General features: G+C 38.8%; 1 protein-coding gene across 2 annotated transcripts in view; it reads left to right on the top strand.

Moving 5' to 3' along the window:
* LOC120523522 (protocadherin-16-like) overlaps positions 1 to 16413 on the top strand; it is a 372188-nt gene that overhangs the window by 273673 nt on the left and 82102 nt on the right. For both annotated transcript variants that reach the window (XM_039744918.1, XM_039744917.1), the window contains exons 9-10: positions 349 to 506; positions 5203 to 6052. In XM_039744918.1, the coding sequence (XP_039600852.1) occupies positions 349 to 506; positions 5203 to 6052 (1008 nt within the window). The remainder of the gene's footprint in view (positions 1 to 348; positions 507 to 5202; positions 6053 to 16413) is intronic.

The following is a 16413-nucleotide window of genomic DNA, read 5'->3' as shown; positions in this document are numbered from 1 at the left end:
AACTGGGCCATTTACAAATTTTTATTGTTTTATTTTTCAATCTTTCAGTTTTAAATTTGTTGGCATGCTGAAAATCATCGTTCCTGTTCATTGATCCAGTTTTGGCAAAGGTTTAGCTGTTGAATAGTTGACCTCACATTTTCAACTAAATTACTTCATCACCCTTTCATTACCACGCTTGACTGTTGGTATAGAAATACTGGCCAGTATCAGGACCTTACAGTATTTCTTACAAAATGCCTTCTCACATATTCTCTCACAGCTGCAATAATAATTGGACAGCACATGAAGATATATATATAAATATATATATTTTTTTTTATTTTTATTTTTTTTTACATTTAACAGGTTTTAGAGCTGAGCGTTTTCTCCTGAACCCACATACAGGAGAACTAAGTTTAAGTGTCCCAGTAAATCACCCTGAAAAAGCAGAATATTTTTTTACTGTGACAGCTACAGATCGTGGATCACCTTCAAAGAGTACTTCAGTAACTTTATGTGTTAAGGTTAGTGAAACTTTTCATTTTAATGTGAAAGTTTTAATAGACAATTGCTTTGTAAGTAATTTAAACTATTATGTAGTTAAAAATATATAATTTATATAATAACAAATATTCTTAAATCCACTTGATCCAGATTTTTCTTTAAATACTGTACTGAACAAAACAGCAAGTGTTATTGCCATTAAGAGTTTTGTTAGTAATAAAATAATAACAAATGTAATATTAAAGCTTTTTATTTTATTATTGTTAAAAATGTTGTTTAAAAATATACTGAAGGTATAAAAAAAATGATTTCCATTGGGAGTAATGCAGAATTCCTTGTTCATTAAAAAGAGTCAGTCTGTTTTGATGATCATTGTGTCAAATTATGAGGACCTCTTACAATATGATTTGATACACTGCTCAGAGAACCATTGTATGCCTATTTTTCACCAATTATTGTACTGTGCATTTATCAGGGCTACTCACAATGGGATATTGTTCCAAGAATCTATGATATCCCAACTTGAAGAAGCCTGCATAAACATATAGCTCCACAATCTAAACTTTCTATTCCAGAGATTGTGGCATTTCTTTTATCAGGAATACAGATATCATAACATAATTAACAAACAAGGCACTCTATGATCTGTGTTTTTTATATCCTTTTATTAAGAGTAATTGCCTTTAGTATAAATACACCAGGTAACAAAAACATAAATAGAATAAACAACCCCATGCACTTTTTAATAATGAATAAAACACAGCAAGAACCACTGATTTAAAGATGTAAAATGCATTTTTCAGAATAAATATTAAAGGTTAGTCTATCTAATGTTAATATTAACTATTTTGCTAGCTGTGAAGCGCTTTGAGCTACATTCCATTTATATGAAAATCTATTATATAAATTCTAGCTGTGTAAGCCCATGCTGTAAAAAGCCCGTCTCCTAAAAATGATGGATTCTAGCACTTCAGTCAATCAATCACGTTGTTTGTGCATTAGCGGCTAAGCGAGGTTCTCTTTCCTCAGCAGTTTCATTTTGCCGACATGCTTGCCTCCGTTGTCTATCAGTGGCTAAGCGAGTTTCTCTCTCCTTGGAGGTTTTGTTTTACTGATGTGCTCGCCTTACTTGTGTATTAGCAGCTAAGTAAGTTTCTCTTTTCTCTGCGGTTTCAATTTGGTTACAGAATCGATTTCTTTGAGCTTCATGCTGTAGCCTTGCACTTCCGGGCCAGAAAGACAGACACACACTACCACATGTAGACGTTTATATATAAGAAGTACTGTTGTTGTTTTTCATATAGACACAACTTCAGTAATTGAATGCCACTTATATGTGTTTATACTTGTCCAACTACTTGAATATGTTCATAGGCTGATTTCTGCTATAAAAAGATGTATATGCTAGAGATGTGACAGATTTTTTTATGATGCTCAATTCCATACTTTTCAATAAGAATATAATCAAGGTACCTGACTAGTTAAGAGATTGTGACTGTATGTATCAGGAGTTAAAAAGTAGTATTTTATATTAAGGACTGGAACTGTTGATTTTTCATAGATGAAAAAGATACAAGTGCTTGTTTCTGTTTTTGGAGATGCAGAGGTTAAGTGGTGACTTGCCCTGTTAAAATACTATATTGTAACAGTTGTGAAGATTCTCACTCTTTTGAAAGTGATTTGTTTATTGTGGAGACATCAGGAAAGCACCCATCCTTTTCCTGGCTCGCACACTCACACACAAAGATATGTATAGAGGCACAAATAAATTGATAATAAAGTATATATTAAACAAATAAAGAAGGAAAAAATAAATTATAAACAAAGCACATGCAAAAGCCTCCCCAGTTTACAGATGGCAATAATAATTCAACAGACACAAGACAAATAACACCTGACAAAGCACTGTGCACAACAATAAACACTCCCAATACAGTCCCCAAACAATCTGGGTCCACAAATGCAAAGATGGTGAAAATTTTGTCTTTTGCTGCATGAAGATCTGTAGAAGGTGGGAGTGCTCCCTGGACGAAAACATTTACCAACCCAGATAAAATCGCACAAACAAACAGGCAAAGGATAAGCACATGAATCCAGAATGAAACTGTAATGCAACGGTAGTTGTATTCCAGAGATCGGGTAAGAAGTGCAGAAATGAATAAATACCGATGATCACGATTATTTTCAATGTCTTTTGGCTCCTTTTTAAAGAGCGCTCTTCATTATCCTTCCTCCCAGCAGCCCTTGTGCCACTCTGAAGCTACTCAATGGTGTAATACAACCAAAACTGCTTGGATTTGTAAGCCATTTAAGTAGCATTGCTACTGTATATGTACAAGAAGAGGCTTATAGTGGTGGGGAAAAGCTTTAAACCATTGTTTGAACTGTTTTATGCAACAACCTACCTAATAGCTTTTTAGAAACATGGGTTTATTCTGGCCACTCAAGCTTTAAATAGAATACAATTGGCATAAAAAGGAAACTTTCCTTGTCAGAAACCCTGAGTTACCACTTTAGCAGTCATCGACATCTCTCATACTCTGTCTTTGCCAGAGTCACTCTACTAGCTATTGCACTGTTCTGTGACACCTTGCTTGTTGTTGAACTTTCTGCTCTTTTCTTTTAAGGTGCATCTATCTCTTTTTCTCCCTCTCTTTCCTACTTTCTTGCAGCCTGTTATTGCCCACACTGATATGTAGAGGGACTTAGCTATTGTAGGAGCTCCCTCTTCTGTGGAGATTTCCTGTGGAATTTTCCTGCACTATAGTGCACTGATCTGTGTCTTATTGGTGACATCTTTGCCTCCAGCAATCATTTGTGAACCAGACACTCTATTACAACAAGGGCAGTTTGCTTTTTAGTTTAAATGTATCTATAATTGGAGATTTGTGGGTAGCTTGTTTCAAATATACCTGTATACTGGTAGTCTGTGTAATAAAAGTAATTTAATGTAATTAAAATTGTATTAGTGAGAGTGTGAGTGTGTTCAAGAATAGACCTTGAGGTGACTTGCCTGAGGCCATTTCCTTCTTTATACCTAGTTTGAGAGTGTTGAGATATATTATGTAAGAATTGATTTAACTAGAACCTAGTTGCCCTGTATTTCGCTATATATATGGGGAGAGCCCTAGTCATTTTGGCCATAAAGAGGATTTTTAGTGAGTTTGGTGATTGGTGATTGGGTACATTGATGTACAGTATATTTTTCACAAACCAATACATATTTTTTTAGATTGTTATTAATGGGAATAGAGGCATGAAAATATGAAACATTTTTAGCTTTTCTAAGCTGTTATAGAAAACCGTGCCACAGAGTGGTAGTCAGTCAAACATGTTAATTTTATCTGAAGAGTAGCAGTACTGTAGCAGTTTTCAAAAATATATTGTAGAGCATGACATTAGATCATTTAAAATATTTGAAAATTGCTATAAAAATTTTGCAAATAACACATTAAAAGTGGTTGGAAAATAGTAGGGACATATGGATTTTTTAATTGTTTGTGTCACACTAGTTGTGAACATCTACATCACAGAGTGCATTTAGGTTAACTGGTAATTCCAAACTGACTGAGTCAATGTATATGTGGCTGTGACAGTGCATTGTGACAGACTGGTGTACTTTCAAGACAACCGTGAATAAACCATAAGCGTGTTCTTAGGGCACCAAGAGAATTGGGGTTCCACAGAGTTTTTTTCCCTTAGCTATAATGCCATTTACTCTCTTACTGCCACATTCGGTTTTTTTGTAATTGCCCTTATCTTCTGTGTTCAGCTTTAATCTGGGTTGTTAAAAATTACTTTTCTTTTGCATTGTGAGTGACTAAGGTTCAGATGTTTGGTTTGAAGGTGTCATCAAGATATTAAATTAGTTTCTGTTAAATATTGTAACTGTTTTGCCCCCATCAAAAATAAGCTGATTTGTGTAACAGATTCTTCTTCTTCTTCTACTGATTTTTCTATAAACAAGGTAAGATTCAGTTATTAATTTCACGATCAACTCGTATTGAGTCTTAATCGCTTATCAGTAAAGCAGTAGAAGAATCGAGGGAACACCATTGTTCGACTGTGCTTAGGGCATCAATTGGCTTAAATAAGGGCTGGTTCATGCAAGGTGCCTCATGCTGCCAGGATAGACTCTGGTTTTATGCACCTCAGAATTGCACTGGATCTTAAAATTAATGGATGGATCTATGGATGATGCTATTGGTAATTTTCTTCAGACTGATTAGATCCTATTTATAGTGATCCCACAGGAACATGTATCATGAGAAAAAATAGCAACCAGTTTCAGTTAATTGGAAACTATTTTACTTTCAAATATTTAAGAAAACAACATATAACTGAATGGATTTGTTTTGATTGTACAGTTTTTTTGTACTTATTATAACTATTATTAGGACTGCAGTTCAGTTACTGTATGTTGGATCTCACTAGTAAGCTGTAGCCAATCTTGGTTTTAATCACACACGTGCCTCAGAGCCATAAGAAAGAGATGTGAAGATATTTACATTGACATAAACGAAGTTTAAAATGATTACATTTACAATTGGTTTGAAGCATATTTGCAGACAAATACACCCTCTGGTCAAAATAAGCAGTGAGAAGTCTTAATTATTCGTAGTGCAGAGTTTCTTTTTCAGTACATTTTATTTTATTTCCAGTAAGTATATTAAACATTTAATTTATAATATAATATATTTGTGTTCTTGCCAACAGGTTCTAAATACCAGTAAGAATGCTGCAAATCCTGATTTACCACTAATAACCTTGGGTTTAACCGAAGGTATGAAACCAGGTTCGGTTGTGGGCTCTCTGGCTTCACATGTTCATGGGAGGATGTCACACGAAGTTCAAGTGACTTACATGATTGTCGGTGGCACTGATTATCAAGGCACTTTTGCTGTGGATAGACTGACGGGAGATATTTACCTAGCAAGAGATTTAGACTATGAACTGTCATCAAAATATACTCTCCAAATTCAAGTTAATGACATGTTGAGTGCTCTTCCAACTAGTCAGACAATTGTTGTGGATATCAGTGTACAAGACAGCAATGACCATTCACCCCAATTTCCTGAAGACCCATTGACTATTGTTATTCCAGAAAATTTGGAAGCAGGATCATCAGTTTATACTCTGCAGGCTGTAGACAAAGATGGAAGTGGCCCAAATAGTGAATTATATTACTCAATTGTATATCAGTTGCCAGAAAATAATGATCACTTAAAACTTGATGCTGCAACTGGGGTTATGACCTTGCCTAGGAGCATAGATCGAGAGAATACTCCATCACTACTTCTTGTAGTGCAGGCAATGGATAGAGCATTGAACATAAGCCAGCGACGTTCCAGCTCAGTCACAGTACGCATCTTTATAACAGATGAAAATGACAATGCACCTGCTTTCACTTCTCCAGCTGCTGTTAGCGTCATGGAGGACCAGCCAGCTGGATTTGTGGTACTGTATGTGATGGCAAGGGACCCTGATTTGGGAGAGAATGGTCAGATTTCATATAGGATTAAATCAGGGAATACAGGTGGGAAGTTCAGCCTCAATCCAAGCACTGGTAAGTTGTTTTTTACTGTATACTTCTTTAATTCATTAAGATTTAGTAGTTCAAATATTTACATTTAATAACCAAAACTACGACAGCTGCAATTTCATAGAAAGAATCTAGTCTTGTGGATATTTATATATTTTACTTAACTGACTTTAAGGAGGTGACACAGTGGGTAGCACTGTTGCCTTGCAGTTAGAAGACCCGGGTTCGCTTCCCAGGTCCTACCTGTGTGGAATCTGCATGTTCTCCCTGTGTCTCCGTGGGTTTCCTCTGGGTACTCCGGTTTCCTCCCACAGTCCAAAGACATGCAGGTTAGGTGCATTGATGATTCTAAATTGTCCCTAGTGTGTGCTGTGTGTGTGTGTGTGTGTGTGTGTGGGCTGGCGCCCTGCCCGGGGTTTGTTTCCTGCCTTGCGCCCTGTGGCTGGGATTGGCTCCAGCAGACCCCCCGTGACCCTGTAGTTAGGATATAACGGGTTGGATAATGGATGGATTTTAAGGATTTAATTTCAAGTAATACATTACAAGTTAATAAGACACACAGTACTGCATATTACCTTTGGCATCTTATTTTGCTGCATCATGCTTGTTAATATCAAGAACATGCACTTTCTGATGCCTTCTCTGCTTGTTCACTTCCCAAGTTATGTAATGCCTAAAGCCCCAACCTTTGTTACATTCCCAGTAATGCATATGTAGAGCAATTACATGCCTGCCATAAAATGTTTATTCCACTTTATCTGTCTTTGCCAAAGACACTAGACTAGTGATGTACATTCATTGTTGTGAACAGATCTATAAAAATATTGAATGAAGTCTGACAGCCTTCCTGCATAGAACATAAGAAAAGCATAAGAAATTTTTAAATGAGAGGAGACCATTCAGTCCACCAGATTGTTTGTTTAGCTAATACTTAAGCTGTACTGATATCACATCCAGATACTTTTTAAAGGTTGTCATGATTTCTTTTTCAATTGAATGACTCCGTTATCAGTTCCAGATTCCACAACTGTTTGAGTAAAGAAGTGTCTACTGGCTTTAGTCCTAAATGCACTTTCCCTTAATTTTCCATTGAGTCTGTGATTCACCATTTAGTTGAAAGAATTTTGCTGGGTCTACTTTATCAAGGTCTTTACAATTTTGAAGACCTGAATTAGGTCCTTACAAAGTCTCCTTTGCTCAAGACTAAACAAGTTTAATTCTTTGAGTATGTCAGAGTGGGACATGCCCTTAAGTTCTGGGATGCACTTGGTTGATCTGATCTGCACAGATTCAAGTACTGCTTTGTCTTTTTTGCTGCAAATGCGGTTGACTAGTGCATTATATAGTCTGGGCATAATATCCCTTGATTTATATTCAACAGTTTTTAACGATATAACCTACTATTCTACGAGGGGGACCCAAAAATAACCGGAAATATTCTTAAAACGTGTTTAATTTAATTTTCTGTACAAACTACAATTAGTCTCCTTCAAAGTACTCTCCATTGGCGGAAATACACTTATCTAACCGTTTGTTCCATTGTTAGAAACAATTTTTAAGTTCATCTGAAGTAATGCCCATTAATGCTCTGGTCGTATCTTGTTTTACCTTTTCGACGTCAGCAAAACTCCTTCCTTTCAAGTCTTTTTTCATCCGAGGGAACAAAAAGAAATCATCCTGAGCTAAATCCAGTGAGTATGGTGGGTGGTTCAGGGTTGTCATACCGTTTCAATAACAATAGTTTCTACAACACTTTTTTCAAGAAGAAAACAAAATTTCACTGCCGCGCATTGCTCACGATAATCGGCCATCGTTAAATAAACGACGCTTGCATAAAACTACTTTTCACTGAACACAAGCACAACCTTCCAGACTGATGGCACTTGGCAGACTGACTTGTGAGGAGTGTAACTAGATCGCCCTAGCCCTAGTTACATCGCCCAACCACGTACTACAAGTACCAACCTAACAACAAAAAAATTCTGGTTATTTTTGTGCCCCCCCTCGTATATGTCTTTTTAATAGCTTCTCTGCATTGATTAGATGACGAAAATTTTATGTCAACCTAAATTCCTAAATCCTTTGCAGAGGTTACTTCCTTTAGGACATATCTCCCATCTTGTATGTATAAATTACATTGTTTTTGACCATGTGTAGCCTTTGCACTTTACTACATTATGCTGCATTTTCCAAGTGTTCACTCAGTTCTGAAGCTTTCCAAGTCTTCTTTAATTGTTTTCCTTCCTCCACAGTATCTGCCATTCTTCCATTTTAATATCATCTGTGAATCTTGCAAGATTACCAACTATAGAAATATATATTTATTTCATGAATATAAATGAGAAAAAGTAACAGTCCCAGGATAGACCCTTGAGTGACTCCACTGATGGAGCATTCTCCTCTTATGTGCATTGTTTTGCCTCCTGCTGGTTAACCAACATGAGATCCAGTTTTGTAGGTTACTACTGATACTTACAGATTCTACTTTCAAAGTTAACCTTTGGTGTCAGGCCACTTTAAAACCTTTTTGAAAGTATAAGTAAATTATGTTGTATGATTTACTTTTGTCAACTATTGCAGTTGACTGTTCAAAAAAATGTAAAATATTGGTATGGCAAGATCTGTCATAGAGCCAAGCTGACTGTTATTAAGTTTATTATTTTCACATAGTTACTTTTGTAATTTATGTCTTACTAACCAATGTACCTGGTGTTGCCTGGACATACTGTAAATAGATATGAGAAAACCGTATTTTAAAAATAAACATAAATAAACATAACTCACAATGAGACAAAAAGAATGTACTGTTAGACAAAAGCTGAAATCTGGCAAGCCAAAGAAATTGTTATTGATATTAATTAAAACACAAAAACACTGAATATATCAATGGCCTTCGATCAGATTTGCTTTGAACTCTACAAAACTGAATGTGCTGATGATGATATCCTCACCCCAGTGCACTCTTGTTACCAGATTGAAATTGTAGTCCCCATGTCAGTGCTGAATATTGGGTTGCCCCTCTTCCCAATATGACATATAGCCTATATTTTAAGTTTGACCAACAGCTAGTTACATTCAAAATTTCATGAAAATCAGTAGGAATGCCTCGATACCGATTTCATGTTACTTGATCAGCTGATTCTGATACGAATTGATTTTATCCCTTTTATCCCTTTAAAAATTTTTTACACTAAGCTCCTGTATAATCATATTCATAGAAATCTTAAGTCCTATATTAAAGAGTATTTTTATAATTAAATCAAAGTTAAGTGTTCATTTTTTATTAACCAAATTGAAATTCTGCAGGCTTATGATTCAGTGACTATAAAAATAAAGAAAATGTCCTTAAAGTCATACTTTAACTAGTAAAATATGAACAAAAGTATGTACGTTCAGAATACATTTGGCATAAAAGAATTACAAACTGCCATTTTGTTTAGTTTTTTTTCTGTAGTGTACATATCTGAAACAAAGTTTAATTTAAAAAAGTACTTTTCACCATTTCTCTAACAACAAAAAAATTATATATATATATGTATGTACGTATATGTGTGTGTATATATATAAATAAAATACGTATATGTGTGTGTATATATATAAATAAAATATAAAACACTGCTTAAATGTACTGTGGACCACTGGGCATGTAAGGCTGCCCTAACCTAACACAGACAGGAAGACACAAGTTCCAGCTCAACACACACGGTTTATTTACAGTTGGGGAGTGTTGTCTCTCTCCCTAGAGCATAGTACCTAAGCACAATTCACAGTCCTTTTTCTCTTCTTCTCTTCTCTTCCTCTCTCTTCCATCCTTCCGCCTCCACTCCCTCTCTGGCAAGCTTCGTCCACCTTCTTCCAACTTTGACTCCCCAAATGGAGTGAGGCAGCTCCTTTTATTCAGATTCTATGTCTGTTCCAGGTGGCTCATCAGTATTACCTGGAATTGTTCCCATGTGTGGTAGAAGTCCACTATATAGCTCTGCAGCTGTGCCTGGCAGCCCCCACAGAACCCAACAGGGCTGTACGAAACTCCAGTTCCCATCACCCCCTGCTGGTGTCCATGGTGCCACAACAACCAGGGAGGGCTGCTCTCTAGTGTCCCAGGGGAGGTATTTCCTCAGCGATGCTCTCTTCCCCTGTCCTTCCATTACATTACGGTGCACTTATGGGTTTTAATTATTTTAAATTATTACTTGCACTACAGTTTTTTTGCTGTTAAAATATACATTTACGATATCTATATATATATATATATATATATATATATATATATATATATATATATATTGTGGTCCCAGGAGGACCGGACGAGGGCTTGTGCCTCCTCCAGACTGCGAGGGGGCGTCCGTCCTGGTTATGTTGGGGGCTTCGGGTAAAGGGCTTGGAAGCCCAGCCCTGTAGGGATCCATGGCCACTGCCAGGCGGCGCCCCAGTGCCTGAAGATCCCGGGAGTCCAGAACTTCCGCCACATCATGAAGTGCTGGGGGGAAGACAACAGGGGACACCCGGACGGCTTCCGGGTGCGCAGCCGGCACTTCCGCCACACTGGGGTGTGGCTATGGAGGAATGCCGGGAAGCAGCTGGAGCCCATCCGGGTTCCCATTTAAGGGGCCGCCTCCCTCCAGTCATCGGCAGAAGTCGGGTGGAAGAGGACGAAGCTGGAGGGAGGACTAGAAGCGGCCAGGAGAAAGGCAGTGGAACTGTGTGGCCTGGACATTGAGGGAATCGGTGCTGGAGGCACTGGGGTTGAAAGGTGCACGTGACATTGTAAATATTGTAAATAAATGGGTGTGTTGGGTGAGAAACCGTTGTCCATCTGTCTGTGTCCGGGCAAGCGTTCACAATATATATATAGATTGTAAAAAGGAACAGACTCAACACACGTAAAAAGGTTTGGGACAGCCACCCGTATAATATTCCTAGCCGCAAAGGTTTTCTTTTTCATTCAACAGAGTTGTTGATCATGCAGAGTCCAAGACAGAACTGATGAAGGTTGGAAAAGATGGCAGTTTTAAGTGGTCAGATGTAGGGTGACCGGAAGTGATGTTTCTCTGGCATCAGCCTGGGCACCGGAACTGGAAGTGACATTCTTCTGTGCACCGGGACCAGAAGTGACGTTCTTCTGGGTGCCGGAACCGGAAGTGATGTTCTTCTGGGTGCCGGAACCGAAAGTGACGATCTTGATTCAGATAGGTTTTCCTGTGGCTGGTCTGTAGAGGTAGCAGGAGAGGGTTTAGTGCACCCCGCCCTCCCCTGGCCTGGCATGGAATTACCTTTACTTGGTCCACACAATGTCTCCCTATTCACACGTGTGACAATATATATTTATTTATTTATTTATACAGGTGTGTTTTTCGTTTTACTATATCAGCTAGACAGTTTTAATTCTTCAGGTGTAATTCTAAATATGGGTTACCATTTTAATTATATAATATTTGTTTTTTACCAAAATGTATGCTCTGTGACACACAGCAACAAATAATAAATGCAGTACAAATCTTTAAAAATGTCACTAATGTACAAAATGTTCAAAGTTTGTTTATCAAGAAGACATAAGACTAATAGGTTAACAGGTGTATAAGTAAAACACACATTTTGCTGTTCAGCTAACATGCCTGTTATTTACTAAACAGCAATTTCAAATTTGTTGCTGCACTTAAAACAAACTAAAATGGTATCCGTTTTAATTAAAGGACTAAATAAATAAATAAACATCTATCTATCCACAAATAAAAAGTCTGAATTCATTACCGTGTCTTTTTTTGCCGTTTGTCTAAGTGCACAGGATGACTTCTCTGATTCCTATTTCTCAGTTTATTACTCCACTTTCTTTAACTTAAAGGCAAATATTCCACCCATCTTTCGTTCGATCATAGCATACCTAAAATCGGCTCAGCCAGTTTAGCCCATTAGCGAAAAAACAAACAGACATCCTTATAATTTGTATTTATATAGATTATCATTTCCCTAATTTTTCATGGTACAAAAGTAAGACTTAATGGACTCTAATTACTGGGGTCCATTTTGTCTCCCTTCTTGAAGACTGGAGTCAAATTTGCAACTTTCCAGTCCTCAGATACTTTTACTTTCTTAAGTTAATTAACTGCTCAGATATGCCTAATAAGTGTTTATAGATACAGTCGTTCATTTCATTCAAACACGTGTAACAATTCTATTTTAAAATCTATCAACTCAGAGTTTGTTTTTACATCTGCATGGTGCATTCCTTTGTTTTTTTCCTTTACAATACTTAGATAAAATTTGTTTTCAGTTCATTTGATTTTTCTTTCTCTTTTTCAGTGATGTCTCCTTTTGTATCCCTGAGGTTTCTTATATTATCTTAGTCGTCCTTTTACTGGAATAGTAATTCAAAAAAATTATTGTTGCTTGTTTTGGCTTCATTAGGGATTCTAATGTTAAGAAGGATATTTGGAAGTCTAAAAGACCGTTGGAGAGGAACATAACAGATTAGGCGAAAGATGACCTGAAGAGATTTTTTCAGCATTTTAGTAGTAAAAGTACAGTCAAGGAAAAGGTGAAGTGCATGAGGAATAGTAAAGGGGGATTTAAAAACACAGGCACTGAAATAGTGGACGGAGCACCCGGAGGAAAACCAAACACGGAACAGGGAGAACATGCAAACTCCACACAGGGAGGACCTGGGAAGTAAACCCACCGTGCCATCCACGGCTACTGCTATTTTTAAAATATATAAATGATTTAGAAAACAATAAAAGTAACAAGCTGGTTAAGTTTGCAGATGATACCAAGATAGATGGATTGGCAGATAATTTATAATCTGTTAAATCATTACAGAAGTTTTTGGACAGCATACAGGCTTGGGCAGATATGTGGCTAATGAAATTTAATGTCAGCTAATGTAAAGTATTACACATAGGGATAGATACTTTAATAATCCCAAAGGGAAATTCACATACTCCAGCAGCAGCATACTAATACAAAAACAATATTAAATTATAGAGTAATAAAAGAACAAAGTGCAGGTAAAAACAGACAATAACTTTGAATAATGTTAATGTTTACCCCCCCCGGGAGGAATTGAAGAGTTGCAAAGTGTGGGGGAGGAACGATCTCCTCAGTCTGTCAGAGGAGCAGGACAGTGACAGCAGTCTGTCGCTGAAGCTGCTCCTCTGTCTGGAGATGATATTGTTTAGTGGATGAAGTGGATTCTCCGTAATTGATAGGAGCCTGCTGAGCACCCATCACTCTGCCACAGATGTCAAACTGTCCAGCTCCTTGCCTACAATAGAGCCTGTCTTCCTCCCCAGTTTGTCCAGGCATGAGGCGTCCTTCTTCTTTATGCTGCCTCCCCAGCACACCACCACGTAGAAGAGGGCAGTCACCACAACCGTCTGATAGAACATCTGCAGCATCTTATTGCAGATGTTGAAGGACGCCAGTCTTCTAAGGAAGTATAGTCGGCTCTGTCCTCTCTTGCACAGAGCATCAGTATTGGCAGTCCAGTCCAATTTATCATCCAGCTGCACAGTATTTATAGGTCTGCATCCTCTGCACACAGTCTACTCTGATAATCACAGGGTCCATGAGGGGCCTGGGTCTCCTAAAATCCACCACAAGCTCCTTGGTTTTGCTGGTGTTCAGGTGTAAGTGGTTTGAGTCACACCATTTAACAAAGTCCTTGATTAAGTTCCTATACTCCTCCTCCTGCCCACTCCTGATGCAGCCCACGATAGCAGTGTCGTCAGCAAACTTTTGAACATGGCAGGACTCCGAGTTGTATTGGAAGTCCGATGTATATAGGCTGAACAGGACCAGAGAAAGTACAGTCCCCTGCGGTGCTCCTGTGTTGCTGACCACAATGTCAGACCTGCAGTTCCCAAGACGCACATACTGAGGTCTGTCTGTAAGATAGTCCACGATCCATGCCACTAGGCATGAATCTACTGCCATCTCTATCAGCTTGTCCCTAAGGAGCAGAGGTTGGATGGTGTTGAAGGCACTAGAGAAGTATAGAAACATAATTCTTACAGCACCACTGCCTCTGTCCAAGTGGGAGAGGGATCGGTGTAGCATATACATGATGGCATCCTCCGCTCCCACCTTCTCCTGGTATGCAAACTCCCGAGGGTTGAGGGCGTGGTGGACCTGTGGCCTCAGGTGGTGAAGCAGCAGCTGCTCCGTGCTCTTCATCACATCTGACGTCAGAGCGACAGGCCGGAAGTCATTCAGCTCACTAAGACGTGATACCTTTGGGAGTGGGGTGATACAAGATGTTTTCCAAAGCCTCGGGACTCTCTTCTGTTCCAGACTCAGGTTGAAGATGCGCTGTAGAGGGCTCCCCAGCTCCAGCGCACAGACCTTCAGCAGTCGTGGTGATACACCATCTGGACCCGCTGCTTTGCTGGCATGAAGTCTCCTCAGCTCTTTGCTCACCTGTGCTGTTGTGGGTGGGGATGTCTCACCTATGCTGGTATCAGCAGAAGGATGAGTGGAGGGTGCAGTACTCCGAGGTGAGAGTGGGTTAGGGTGGTCAAACCTTTTAAAGAAGTTGTTCATTTGGTTTGCTCACTTCATGTCTCTCTCGATGGTGGTACCCCGCTTTGAGCTGCAGCCAGTGTTGATCTTCATCTCATCCCACACTTCTTTCATGCTGTTATTCTGCAACTTCTGCTCCAGCTTTCTCCTGTACTGCTCCTTCGCCTCCCTGAACTGGACTCGGAGTTCCATCTGCACATGCTTGAGCTCATGCTGATTACCGCCTTTAAAAGCCCTTTTCTATCTGGTTCAAAATGCCCTTGATGTCACTTGTAATCCATGGCTTGTTGTTAGCATAGCGGCATACTGTTCTTACTGGATCTAAAATGTTCATACAGAAGTTGATGTAGTCAGTAGTGCAGTCAACAACCTCCTCAATGTTCTCACTATGTGATCCCTGCAGGATATCCCAGTCCGTAGTTCCAAAGCAGTCTCTCAGAGCCTGCTCTGCCTTGGGGGACCACTTCCTGAATGAGCATGTGGTAGGTAGCTCCCTCACTCTTGGTTGGTAGTGAGGCTGAAGCAGAACCAGGTTATGATCTGCTTTCCCAAGCTTAGGCAGCGGGGTGGCGCTGTATGCGTCTTTAACGTTTGCATACAGTAGGTCAATAGTCCTATTTCCCTGGGTGTTACAATCCACATACTGGGAGAAGGCAGATAATGGTTTGTCCAGCATCACATGGTTCAAATCTGCAGTGATTAGCACAAGCGCCTCAGGGTGCTGCGTTTGTAATTTAGCAACTGCGGAATAGATGACATCACTCGCTATCTCCGCATTTGTCCGGTGAGGGATGTAAACAATAACAACAATGAATAAAGCAAAGGAGTAAAAATGTTAGGTTTGAATACACAGTGGTAGGTCTGAAAATCGAGAACACCTTATGAGCAGGATTTAGGAGTCATAGTGGACTCTACACTGTCAACTTCCATACAGTGTTCAGAAGCCATTAATAAGGCAAAACTGAATGTTAAGTTTTAAAGCATGATGTGTGGAGTACAAGTCCAAGAAGGTTAAGTTCAGGCATTGGTAAATGCCTCATCTGAAGTACTGTGTGCAGTTTTGGACTTCAGGCTATAAAAAGCACATAGCAGCGCTAGGAAAGTCTAGAGAGGAGTGACTAGGCTCATTCCAGGGCCACAGGAGATGAATTATGAAGAAAGATTAAAAGAGTTGAGCCTTTTCAGTTTAAGCTAAGGAAGATTAAGAGGTAATTTTTAGGAAATGTAACAATGAATCAACTGCACAATGTCATTTTGAACTAAGATCCCGGATGGCTAATAATTTTCTTGATCTGAATCAAAATAAAACAGAGGTGCTTATAGTGGGTCCATCAGCTAAAGCCCAAATTGGTCTTGGACTTGGCTCTTTCTCTGTCTTTTGCAAACCTTAAGTCTGCAATCTTGGTGTTATTTTTGACAGTAACCTCTCTTTTGAGAAACAGATTAATTCTGTAGTTAAGAGTTGCTTTTTCCAGCTTCTTGTTTTAGCTAAGATCAAGCCTTGTTTATCTTCTAGGGATCTTGAGAAAGCTACTCATGCTTTTATTTTTTCTAGCCTTGATTACTGCAACTCGCTGTATTCTGGGATTAGCAGGTTACATTTGGTCCAGAATGCTGCTACTCGCTTTCTGGTTGGGGCAAGAGAAAAGCCAAGCAAAGCAAGTCTGATTCTGTTTCTCCAATATTAGCTTCTTTACACTGGCTGCCTGTCAGTTTTCGAATTGAGTTTAAAATCCTATTGCTAGTTTTTAAATCTTTACATGGGCTTCTCCTGCCTATTTATCTGAGTTGTGTGCTTTACACCAGCCATTTAGAGTGCTTAGAGCGTCTGGTCAGTTGTCTCTTGTTATCACTCGTACCAAGTGTAA

Source organism: Polypterus senegalus, chromosome 2, assembly GCF_016835505.1.
Source record: "Polypterus senegalus isolate Bchr_013 chromosome 2, ASM1683550v1, whole genome shotgun sequence".
Classification (NCBI taxonomy): Eukaryota; Metazoa; Chordata; class Cladistia; order Polypteriformes; family Polypteridae; genus Polypterus; species Polypterus senegalus.
This window is presented reverse-complemented; position numbering and strand designations above follow the sequence as displayed.